The following is a 12993-nucleotide window of genomic DNA, read 5'->3' as shown; positions in this document are numbered from 1 at the left end:
TCCATGGCATCAAGTACTTTCACAATGTCACACAGCCAGCGCCACTATCTATTTCCAGAACTTTTTTTTTTTTTGAGATGGAGTTTCGCTCTTGTCGCCCAGGCTGGAGTGCGATGGCGCAATCTGGACTCACTGCAATCTCCACCTCCCAGGTTCAAGTGATTCTCCTGCCTCAGCCTCCTGAGTAGCTGGGATTACAGGCACCTGCCACTATACCTGGCTGACTTTTGGATTTTTAGTAGAGACAGAGTTTCACCACGTTGGCCAGACTGACCTCGAACTCCTGACCTCAGGTGATCCACCCGCCTTGGCCTCCCAAAGTGCTGGGATTACAGGCGTGAGCCACCGCACCCAGCCTATTTCCAGAACTTTTCCAACACCCCAAATGGAAACCCTGTACCCATAAACAATCACTCCCCATCCCCCTTCCCTGCGGCCAAAATGAGCGTTTCCACAACGTCAGACCCAAGCTCATTATTATGGTGGCATCAAAGTCTGCAGGGCTTAAGTAATTCCTACATCCCCTTCAGTGAGCCTGAGTCCTTTGCTTTCAGGGAGATGCTCACCTTTAGTCCTTCATAGAGCTCGTAAATCATCCTCAGCCCACTCATTTCCTTCTGCACTTTCAGCAGCTCTGGATACATCGTAATAGGAAGATCGAAAAGTTTCTCAGCGTTAGCCAGTTCCTGACGGCTCTTTTCATGTCTTGCCAGCTCTCTTTCATAAACACCTAAAAGCTCTACTCCTAGTAAATAAATACACCGATGAGTGAAGAAATACAATTTTAAGGTGTACAAAATTGAATAAGAAATCATGCATAATGTATCTCAATTATAATTTCATCCTCATAAACCACACGGGAAGACAAATTTAGAATCATGGCACCATTCTAACTAAAACCAAAAGACCAATGACATCTGCAGTCTCCTCCAGTTAGAAAATTGTGCCTAATTCTCACAACCAGGTCATTCAGAAAGGAGACTATTTTAAGGGAATCTGAGGTGGTCTATGTTGTGGTCGACATCACCATCCTTTGCCGCCCCCTTGAGAACGTCATCATCCTACTGATAACTCCCTTACCACTCTAACTTCCCAGTTCTATGCTTCTCCCCCAATTCCAATGACCACTACCACTCTACGTCACTACATCCCTGCTCACAATCATCTACTCAAATGCCACATTTCCCAGATGCCTTTTTTGAGCATCCTTAAATAAACGTCACCCATTTCTTTGGAAGCCACAGCAGTCTTTGGTTTGTCTCATGGTATTTTTTTTGTCTCATGGTATTTACCAAATTCTCTTTAGAATAAGAATTTTAGGACTCGGCTCAGTGGCTCAGGCCTGTAATCCCAGCCCTTTGGGAGGCTGAGGCAGGAGGATCACTTGAGGTCAGGAGTTCAAGACAAGCCTGGCCAACATGGTGAAACCCTGTCTCTACTAAAAATACAAAAATTAGCAAGGCATGGTGGCACATGCCTGTAGTCTCAGCTACTCAGGAGGCTGAGGCAGGAGAATCACTTGAACCCAGGAGGTGGAGGTTGCGGTGAGCTGAGATTGTGCCACTGCACTCCAGTCTGGGTGACAGAGTGAGACTCTGTCTCAAAAAAAAAAAAAAAAAAAAAAAAACCAGAATTTTAGTATTTTTAACTTGTCACCATTTTAGCCTATGTGATGTGAGGGGCAGAGGACAAGCATCTGAATCCAAAGAATAAATGTAACAGGCATTAGAGAGGCAGATGGATGGATAAGACGCTGCCTTTGTAAAGGCAGTCGCTGGTGTTTAAGATTTCTGAGCTGCGGCAGAAACCTCTGTATCCCCCGCAGGAGTGGAGGCTGCTCCTTGGCACTTCTCTCAACACCTTTGGGTAGCAGGCACTCAACAATCAACGAGTCGCATTAATCCAGCTTTTTTTTTTTTTTAAATGTGACCACTAAAATGAGCCAAGAAAAAAGTATTTGAGGAAGAAATAAATATTTAAATCACGGCACCATCATCACTTGCCATAAAACTCTTAAGCAAAACATACTCAAACATTTGCTACTCAGATCGTTCAGTAAGACCAACAGGAACATTCTTACCTTTATCAAGATCATCACCAACAGAACCAGGGCCTTCATTGTAAAAACGCTTTGCAAACTCCTCTATCTGAACTCTGTAGTTCATTATTTCGCCTCGAGTAAGCTGAGAAAAATGAGGTTACATTAATTTAGCCCAAATACGTTTTTCAATGTCTTTACTCAGGAAGTGAAATTTAAACAGTACCTCTGTGAAAGTTCTCTTTATGTCCCCAAGAGCATGCTCCACATTCACTGAATCATTAAACAGATTGGACCACATGCTCTCAATCTTATCAACCAGTTCTTTCTCTGCATCAGGAGGCTAATTAGGAGAAACAAAAAACAGAATAAACAACAAATGATCAGCAATTTGGAATTGAAATTGATGGTCAAAGTTACCTCCCAGGGACTTCTGCTTGTGGCAACAGGAGGCTAGGTAATTCAAACCAACTCAAAAGCTGATTGAAATATTAAGGCCAGACATGGCCAGACTGGGATTACATGGCTCATGCCTGTAATCCCAATACTTTGGGGGGCTGAGGCAGGAGGATCCCTTGAGCTCAGGAGTTTGAGACCAGCCTGGGCAACACAGTGAGACTGTATCTCTGTAAATATAAAAAGAAAAAGAAATTTTAAAAAGAAATATTAGGCTGGGCACAGTGGCTCACGCCTATAATCCCAGAACTTTTGGAGGCTGAGGCGGGTGGATCACCTGAGGTCAGGAGTTCGAGACCAGCCTGGACAACATGGTGAAATCCCTTCTCTACTAAAAATACAAAAATTAGCCAGGCGTGGTGGCAGGAGCCTGTAGTTCCAGCTACTCAGGAGGCTGAGGTGGCAGAATCGCTTGAACGTGGGAGGCAGAGGTTGCAGTGAGTCGAGGTCACACCACTGCACTTCAACCTGGGTGACAGAGCAAGACTCTATCTCAAAAAATATATATATATAAATATTAAAGTCAAATTTTATAATTAAAATAAAATCAGTATAAAATCATTTTTAAAAATAAAGAGAGAGAGGCTGGGCGTGGGATCCCTTGAGCTCAGGAGTTTGAGACCAGCCTGGGCAACATAGTGAGACTGTATCTCTGTAAATATAAAAAGAAAAAGAAATTTTAAAAAGAAATATTAGGCTGGGCGCGGTAGCTCACGTCTGTAATCCCAGCACTTTGGGAGGCTGAGGCATGCGGATCACCTGAGGTCAGGAGTTCAAGACCAGCCTGACCAACATGGAGAAATGCTGTATCTACTAAAAATACAATATTAGCTGGGGTGGTGGCGCATGCCTATAATCCCAGCTACTCAGGAGGCGGAAGTTGCAGTGAGCCGAGATTGTGCCATTGCACTCCAGCCTAGGCAACAAGAGTGAAACTCCACCTCAAAAAGAAAAAAAAAAAGAGATAGAGATATTACAGAGAGATAAGCCCTTCATAAACTAAAGCCCAGCTTCAAATCAACTTAATCTCTGATTAGAATAAGGTTAGCTTAGCTTGCTAATGTACCCAGTTGTGGTGTCTGTTAGAAGCAAAAATAAATCTCCTCTGATGAAATATAACATCACCCAACGCCTCCAATCCTCTCTCTCCAATTTATCACATAGGCTATTAAGAACTCAGTTAGAAATGCCAGCCATATAAAGACACAAAAGAACTTAAACAAAACCAAGAGATTCACAGACAACATAAAAGATCACGACAGAGTTATAAGACACACAATTTAAAATAATTTTATTTAATAGAGTAAAGGAAACAAAAGACAAAAACAAAATTGAGAATTTTGGTAAAGCACAGGAAATTGTTTTTAAAATGGAAATTCTAGAATGGATAATGACAATACCTGAAATCAAGAGCTCAAAGGATTGTTTAAGGAACCAGGAAAAGCAGATCAGACATAAATAAATAGAAAATTAATGAGCTTAAAGTTTAGGACAAAGTATTAGAATAAACCACAGAAAGAAAAGGCAGAAAGGAATGTAAGATGTACAGGGTATTGTAGAAAGGTCCAACATATGTGGAATTGGAGTCCCAGAAGGGAAAAAAAATAAGGCAAAAACTGTTAATTTTCCAAAACTAGGTAAAGACATCAGCCTGCAGATTTTGAATGTACTACAAATCTCAATCAGGAAAAAAAAAAAAGAAGAACAAAACAAAACAAAAGAACCTAGTTACATCATATTACAACTGCTGAAAACCAAAGACCAAAAAAAAATTCTTAAAAGCAGACCAAAAAAAAAAAAAAAAAAAAAAAAGTTAGACTGGACTACCTTGAAAGGGAGCAACAAAAAGATTAACAGTCAACTCCTCCGTCAAAACAATAGAGGCCAGAAGATGATGGAATAATATCCACACATAGAAGGGATAAAAAAAACCCAAAGTTGGTGTTTCCAAAAGATCAACAAACTAAGTGTTTGTAAGGAGACGGAGCAACTGAAACCCTTATTCGTGCTGGTATGGATGTAAAGGGGTACCATCACTTTGGAAAACTAGCAGAATCTAGTGAAGCTGAACACATGGATTCCTGTAACCCAGCAACTTCACGTCTAGTCCTATACTCAAGAGAAATGCAGGCGTAAGTCCCATAAGGTTGTCCTCACTTCAGATGCCAGTTGCAAGTATTAGGTGCCCAGAGTACACAGACTTCTGTCCAACCTGGCTACAAAATCAGGGGTTCCCCCACACACGTCTCCTTCACGTTTGACCATTTGCTGAAATGGCTCACAGAACTCAGAAGGACACTTTACTTACCATCACTGATTTATTATAAAAGACACAACTCAGGAACAGCCAAACGAAAGAGACGCATAAGCTAAGGTATGGGGTTGGGGGGTGCACAGAGCCTCCACGCCTTCTCTGAGCACACCACTCTCCCAGCACCTTGGTGTGGTTAACAACCTGGAAGCTCTCCAAATCCCATCATTTAGGGATGTTCATGGAGGTTTCATTATACAGGCATGACTGATTAGATCACTGGCCTTTGTTGATCTCCAATCTCCAGCCCCTCTTCCCTCCCCAAGGGTGGCAAGGATGGGCGCCTGAAAGTTCCAAACCTCTAAATAATTTATGGCTTGATCTTTCTGGCAACCAGCCCCCATGCTGAAACTGCCTAGGGCTCCCAGCCACCAGTCATTTCACTTGCATACAAAAGACACTCTTGTCACTCCAGAGTCCAAGGATTTGAGAGGCTGTGTGCCAGGAACCAGGGACAAAGAACAATATTGTAACAAAAGATGTTCCTGTGACCCCTATCACTCAGGAAATTACAAGTGTTTTGGAAGCTTTGTGTCAGGAACCAGGGACAATGACCAAAGACAGTCATTGGTCTTTTGTCAAAGATCAAAGAGCAACAAAATGATGTTTTGGGCCAAAAATGGATTGCATATATGACAGTATTCCCATAAGATTACAATACTGTATTTTTACTGTACCTTTTCTATGTTTAGATACACAAATACTTACTGTTATATTACATTGCTTATAGTATTCAGTACAGTACATGCTGGACAGGATTGTAGCCTAGGAGCAATAGGTTCTACCATATGGCCTAGGTGTGTAGTAGCTATATCATCTAGATTTGTCTAAGTACATTCCATGATGTTTGCACAATTATGGAATTGCCCATTGACATATTCTCAGAACATATCCCCATTGTGTTAAATATACACAACTGTATATTTCTCTTATTGTATTGGAGTTAATCTAATAAACCACACAGCAATTACCATATTTAATGATACAGTGCCAAAAGCTTTTCCTCTGAGATCAAGAATAAGACACGGATTTCCCCTACCTCCCCTTTCATCCAGCCTCGTACAGGAATTCCTAGCTAGAGTCATAAGGTGAGAAAAAGAAATAAAATATTTAAAAATTAAAAAGAAATGAAACTGTCAATATTCACAGTTTATAAAATGGTGTGCCTAGAAAATCCAAAATAATCTGTGGATAAATGATTAAAATTAATAATTACTGATCATAAAAAAGTAGAATGCAAATATCAATTGTCTTTCTATATAACAATAAAAAATAAAATAATTAAAATAAAAATTAAAGATACCAATTACAAGAGCATCTAAAAATACCAAGTACCTAGGAATAAATCTGGCAAAAAATAGGTAAGGCCTCTATGGGGAAAATTATAAATCTTTATGGGGAGACATTAAAGACCTAAATAAAGAGAGAGAGAACATGTTCATGGATAGGAAAACTCAATACTACAGGATGTTGTCCATTTGTGCAGATTAATCTACAGGATCAATGCAATCACAATCAAAATCTCAACTGTTGTTTTGTTGTTTTTGTTGTTGTTGGAATTTGACATTCTGATTCATTTTTTGTGTATGACCCATTGCACACTTAGTGCAAAATCCTTTATTACAGTGATTCTTCTATTATTTCTGCGACGTAAACCAGGGAAGCAAACTCTGACAAAAATCTACCTGGCTAGGCCGGGCGTGGTGGCTCACGCCTGTAATCCCAGCACTTTGGGAGGCCAAGGTGGGTGGATCACAAGGTCAGGAGATCGAGACCATCCTGGCTAACATGGTAAAACCCTGTCTCTACTAAAAATACAAAAAAAAAATTAGCCGGGTGTGGTGGCGGGTGCCTGTAGTCCCAGCTACTCAGGAGGCTGAGGCAGGAGAACGGCGTGAACCCAGGAGGCAGAGCTTGCAGTGAGCCGAGATCGTGCCACTGCACTCCAGCCTGGGCGACAGAGCGAGACTCCATCTCAAGAAAAAAAAAAAAAAATCTACCTGGCCGAGGGAGAAATACAAACTAGAGAAGAGAAACAAATTGCTATGAATAAATCAGGATTTGCATGAAGTTTGTCTTTCAGCATTTCTGTTGCTTGACTGCTTCAAACACCAGGACCCTTGCAGCCTAGTGGTTAGGATGTGGAGCTCACAAATGCCCTTGCTGAGCAGTAGACCTGGGCCAAAAACTTGAGTTTCTTTCATCATCAGAAAAATGTACAGTATGTAAAATTTCCATACAATTTCAGGGGGAACCCAGACCCCCTAAAACTCATCCATGACTTTGAAAGATCCTGAGAACCCAAATTTAACAACCCTAAACAAAGCAAGACTAATTGAATTCTACCAGTTTCTTTTATCATCTTAAATCTTTCACTCTCTTCTTATCATTTTTGCCAGAGTTCTTTATCTATTAAAGGAAATTAACACAAAAAAAAAGAAGAAAAGAAAAGGGAGAATGGAAATGGTATAGTTACAGATCAATCCATTTGAGCCATACAGATTGAAAAATACTCTATATTTTCATTATTCTAAATAACAGTGGCATTGCTTTACATTTACAACGTATTACTTAAAGTCACTTATTTGAAAACAAATCAATGGCAGTATACTTGAGAAGCATTTCTGAAAAGGGTCGTTAGTGGTCAATCCAATTGTTAAATGCATAAGAAAATACAAGTTGACTTACAAAGAGGTTATACATTGCCATGGTACGGTATCGCTCCTGGACGTCCCTATATCTGAGTTCCATGACTAGAGATTTACTTCTAATTTCTGCAATTGTTGCAAGGACAAACTTGAGATCTTCAAGGGTATTGGGGATCTTCCTAAGGTTTTTGGCCAGGTGCTATAACAGAAAGTACAAAGAACACTAAGCAAACACAGAAAAAACAGTAATGGCGCAAATGAAGACCCAACTTACACAAAAAGTAGTTTCAATTACACACAGCGATTGAGTACCTCCATCTCTTCATGGAGATTATAGAGCTCCTCTTTTGCTGACTCATTGAGAAGTTTTCCAAGCGAAATCACCCAGGACTTGGCATTTTCCTGCACTGTGTTTGCCAGATGCCCGAGCTGAAGTCTGATGCAATGCTCATCCTTAATTAGAGGGTGGCGCATAACCTCATAGGCTATCTTGGAATAGAACTGCAACTTTTCATCATATGCTACACAAGGAGGTTTCTTGGCAGCAAATTTCTCCATCACAATAGCTTTGTCCAATTTCCAGAGAGGTCGATACCGCTTCCATTTTTGTAGATACTTCATAAGATTGATCAGAATCCTGTGGACATTTTGGGGGATCATAACAGCTTGTTCAATTATCTGAGGGTTCAGAGAGATATCATTGTAAAAGTTTATTATAACAACTTCTTCTTCCTCCCCCTTCTGAGGGGGGCATTCTATGCAGCTGCCATTCATCCAACGAACAAAATGCTGGCAAAGTAAGAATTAGGAGAAAAGACAGTATTTTAGTATTTATTTTACCTCCAACATACATATTAGTATTCAGTAATAAGTCTTGCCAGTAATGGAAAATCACTTTATTATTAATAAATTATTTGAGATTCAAAAATTACCATAATCCTTTGTTCCTCTCATCAAGAGATGGAGCCTATTTCCCTTCCGGAGCGAGCCTTGTGACTTAACTTGACCAGTGGAAAGGGGCGGACATGGTATTATGCAAATTCAAACCGAGGATACAAGAAAGCCCTGCAGCTTCTGCTCTCATGCTCTCAGAACCTTGCAACCACCAGCTAGAGCTGGTCTACTACACCACGAAAGGCCATACACAAGAGAACCCCAGCCGCCACCCATCAGAGCTGTGCTTGAGGTCATCAACTGCTAGACACGAGTGAGCCCAGCCAAGACCAGAAGAACTGCTCAGCAGAACTCAGCCCACAGAACCCAGAGCTAAATGATTATTGTTTTAAGCCAGTAAGTTTTGAAGTGGCTTGTTATAACATAAAGGCCAACTACACCATGGATGAATAAAAAAAACCTTTATTTCCGTATTTACAGAGGAAAAAACACACATTCAGGCAAATTGACTGCTTAGTGTCCCAGAACAAATCTGCTAATTTGACATCTCCCTGCTGTAGAGTTAAGGCTCTGTTTTTTGTTTGTTTGTTTGTTTTGTTGTTTTTTTTGAGACAGAGTCTTGCTCTGTCGCCTAGGCTGGAGTGCGGTGGCGCAATCTCAGCTCACTGCAAGCTCTGCCTCCTGGGTTCACACCATTCTCCTGCCTCAGCCTCCTGAGTAGCTGGGACTATAGGCGCCCACCCCCACGCCCAGATAATTTTTGGTATTTTTAGTAGAGATGGGGTTTCACCGTGTTAGCCAGGATGGTCTTGATCTCCTGACCTCGTGATCCGCCCACCTCGGCCTCCCAAAGTACTGGGATTACAGGCGTGAGCCACTGCGCCCGGCCAAGGCTCTGTTTTAATCAAGCGTGAGTCATAACAGCAAACCATGGGTATGTGACACATTACTTCTCTGAACAATAGGCTCACCATCTGTAAAATGTGAATAACAACTACTATAGGTTGGTGCAAAAGTAGTTGCAGTTTTGCCAATACTTTTAATGGTAAAAACCACAGCTACTTTTGCACTGACCTAATACTTCTGTTTCCAATATTACTAATAACAGTAATACTAACACTAGGCGGGGCGCGTTGGCTCGCACCTGTAATCCCAGCACTTTGGGAGGCAGAGGCAGGCAGATCACGACGTCAAGAGATCGAAACCATCCTGGCCAAAATAGCGAAACCCTGTCTCTACTAAAAATACAAAAATTAGGCCAGGCGCAGTGGCTCACACCTGTAATCCTAGCACTTTGGGAGGCCGAGGCGGGCGGATCACAAGGTCAGGAGATTGAGACCATCCTGGCTAACATGGTGAAACCCCAACTCTACTAAAAAAAATACAAAAAATTAGCCAGGCGTGGTGGCGGACTCCTATAGTCCCAGCTACTCAGGAGGCTGAGGCAGGAGAATGGCGTGAACCCGGAAGGCGGAGCTTGCAGTGAGCCGAGATTGCACCACTGCACTCCAGCCTAGGCGAAAGAGCAAGACTCTATCTCAAAAAATAAAATAAAATAAAAATACAAAAATTATCTGGGTGTGATGGCACATGCCTGTAGTCCCAGCTACTCGGGAGGCTGAGGCAGGAGAATCACTCACACCCGGGAGGTGGAGGTTGCAGTGAGCTGAGATCACACCACTGCACTTCAGCCTGGTGAAAGAGCAAGACTCCATCTCAAAAAAAAAAGAAAAAAAAAGTAATACTAATACTAATAGCTAACATTTATTCAGAGCTACTGATTGCCAAACACTGCACTAAGCTGTATACACGTGTTATATAATTTAATCCTCCCAACAGCACGCACTAGAAGGTGAATGGTATTATCATTTCCACTTAGCAGAGGAGGTAAAATCAGAAACTAGTTAAAACTTTGGCTCATTATTTTTTGCCATGAAATAGGAATCCTGAAGATCAAAGAGTTCAACCATATTAAGTGGCCTAGCCATGCATGTTCATTTGCCAAGATCTGTTTAATGAAATACATTTTTAACCTTATCTAAGAGAATAAGTAAAAATTATTTTCATTTAAAAGAAAAAACTTATGAAGCTGAAATAATACAGGCTTCACCAAGAGCCTCAAATCCATCTATTAGTAAGGAGGAAAGTTAAGTTGGCATGGAATACTGTGATTAATATTCATAATGTTTTATAGGCCAACTTTCCTATTTATTTACCCCTTAAAAATTGCTGTTTCCCTTACAAAGGAAACATACATAGCACCTATAACATACAGCACCTATAAGACAATTTATGTAACAGAGACTTAATAAATAACCGTCTTAGCATGGATTATAAAACATGTACCATTTATTCATCTTTTTTTTTTTTTTTTGAGACGGAGTCTCGCCCTGTCGCCCAGGCTGGAGTGCAGTGGCGCAATCTCGGCTCGCTGCAAGCTCTGCCTCCTGGGTTCACACCATTCTCCTGCTTAAGCCTCCCAAGCAGCTGGGACCACAGGCGCCCGCCACCACGCCCAGCTAATTTTGTGTGTATGTGTGTGTATTTTTAGTAGAGATAGGGTTTCACCATGTTAGCCAGGATGGTCTCAATCTCCTGACCTCATGATCCACCCGCCTCGGCCTCCCAAAGTGCTGGGATTACAGGCGTGAGCCACCGCGCCTGGCCTTATTCATCAATTTTTAAGTACGGTGAAATGAAATTCCCTATTCTGATTTCTATACTTATTTTTATGCCCCTAAAAATGCCTGAAACATGTCTGACTTGCTGAACAAGCCAAGTGAAGAGGAAGATGCCAGTGTGCTGGGGGGTGATGCCCCATACCCACAAAGACAGCTCTATTTTCCAATTTGGGGTAAGACATAAACCTTGGGTTTTCTGCCAGCAGATGTTCATTCAACAAACATTTACTGAGAACCAACTATGTGCCAGATGTTCTTGGTGCTGGGGATTCTAAAGGGAACAAAATACTCAAGGTCTGTATTCCCATGGATCTTACATTCTAGTGGCCTGAAAGGATCAATAGATAAATAAGCAAGGAAAAAAATAAGAAAAGGTTGGAGAGTGGTACGTGGTAGGAAGATGGGAGGGGGGGTGACGGGAGAGAGAGGACAAGAAGGTCAGGGGAGCAGAATGTTCCAGGTGAGGGAACAGATATGGAGATCTTTGCAAGAGGAACCCATGGTGCCTGCTGGAGGCACAACCAGGCAGCCAGTCAAGCTGCAGCATGAGGGAGCATGATCCTCGTAGGACTGAGATCAGAAAGGCAGCCAGGGGCTAGAGCATGGCGGCCTCACAGACCGCACAAAGATATCTGGATTATGTTCCAAGTGTAATTAAGTCATGGGGTGGGTGGGGGCAGTTTACAACAGGGATGACATGAAATGATATGTTGTTGTTGTTGTTGTTGTTGTTGTTGTTGTGTTGTTGTTTTAGAGACACGGTCTTGCTCTGTTGCCCAGGCTGGAGTGCAGTGGTGCAACCATACCTCACTGTACCCTTGAACTCCTGGGCTCAAGCAATCCTCCACCTCAGCCTCCCAAGTAGCTAGGAACACAGGTGTGCACCACCACGCCTAGCTAATTAATTTTAGTTTTGGTAGAGATGGGGGGGTCTCACCATGTTGCACAGGCTGGTCTGGAACTCCTGGGCTTAAGCAATCCTCCCACCTCAGCCTCCCAAAGTGCTAGGATAACAGGCGTGAGCCACTGCACCTGGCCTGATTTGTATTTGTTTAAGGTAATTCTGACCACCGGTGGTGGAGAACGGATTGATGGAACGTCACTGCAACGGTCCAGGAGAGCGGTGATGGCCACTTGGGACAGGAAGGTACTGGGGGGACAGGAGAGAAGAGGAGAGATGGGAGGTATGTTTGGAGGACTTACTGATGTGAGCTGGGCAGGGCTGGGTGAGAGAAGAAGAAACAAGGACGAGTTTCTGGGTCAAGCAATTGGTTTGATGTTGGTGCCATTTCCTGAAGTGGGGAAAACTGGGGGATGACTGAGTCACAAGGCAGGAAGTCAAGAATTCCACCTTGGGCTGCGGGCAGTGGCTCACGCCTATAGTCCCAGCACTTTGGGAGGCGGAGGCATCCTGAGATGCCGTCTGAGCAAGGACACAAGCACCTCCGCTCTCACCTTGGTGATCTCCACGCAATTCCGGACACAATGGAAGCACATCTTGTCGATCTCATTTGTGTTGGGATGAAGGATGATCTCAGGTGCCGTCAGAATGGTTTCAGTGTGGAACAGAGGGACATTTCCAAGGATCAAAGAATTAAAAGACTGCAAGTTCCTAAGAGGGGTTGATGAGAAAGACTCAGAGTGTATCTCACTAGAGTGAAATACACTAAGCAATTGATGGAAATGACCAGGGCCACAAAAATCACAGGTACAGGCAATGGCACACTGCGAGGCTGTCCTAGACAGGCTGGGGTGAGTCTTACTTAAAATACTCTTTTTTTGCACTAAATTTATACAAACAGTTCATTTCCACTTTTGGAAAACTGAAGACCTTTTGGTTGGAAAATAGTTAAACAATAATGACTTCCAAAACCTGCTCAACTCTGGTAAGGAAAAAGGAGCACTCACATCCCCACCCAGCCTGCCCCATTGGCTCCATCCTTTCCAGGATCAAAGTAGATGTGA

The 12993-nt window shown here is 42.4% G+C and overlaps 1 protein-coding gene across 1 annotated transcript in view; it reads right to left on the bottom strand.

Moving 5' to 3' along the window:
* The window catches only part of DNAH10 (dynein axonemal heavy chain 10), a 174117-nt gene that overhangs the window by 113957 nt on the left and 47167 nt on the right, over nt 1-12993 (bottom strand). Inside the window, exons 19-24 of the mRNA XM_054663807.2 lie at nt 12484-12640; nt 7766-8242; nt 7494-7652; nt 2265-2381; nt 2081-2183; nt 567-745 (exon numbers count right to left, since the gene is read on the bottom strand). Coding sequence (XP_054519782.2) covers nt 567-745; nt 2081-2183; nt 2265-2381; nt 7494-7652; nt 7766-8242; nt 12484-12640 — 1192 coding nt within the window. The remainder of the gene's footprint in view (nt 1-566; nt 746-2080; nt 2184-2264; nt 2382-7493; nt 7653-7765; nt 8243-12483; nt 12641-12993) is intronic.

Source organism: Pan troglodytes, chromosome 10 (assembly GCF_028858775.2).
Source record: "Pan troglodytes isolate AG18354 chromosome 10, NHGRI_mPanTro3-v2.0_pri, whole genome shotgun sequence".
Taxonomy (NCBI): Eukaryota; Metazoa; Chordata; class Mammalia; order Primates; family Hominidae; genus Pan; species Pan troglodytes.
Note: the sequence above shows the minus strand (reverse complement) of the source record. Positions and strands in the feature narration are given on the sequence as shown.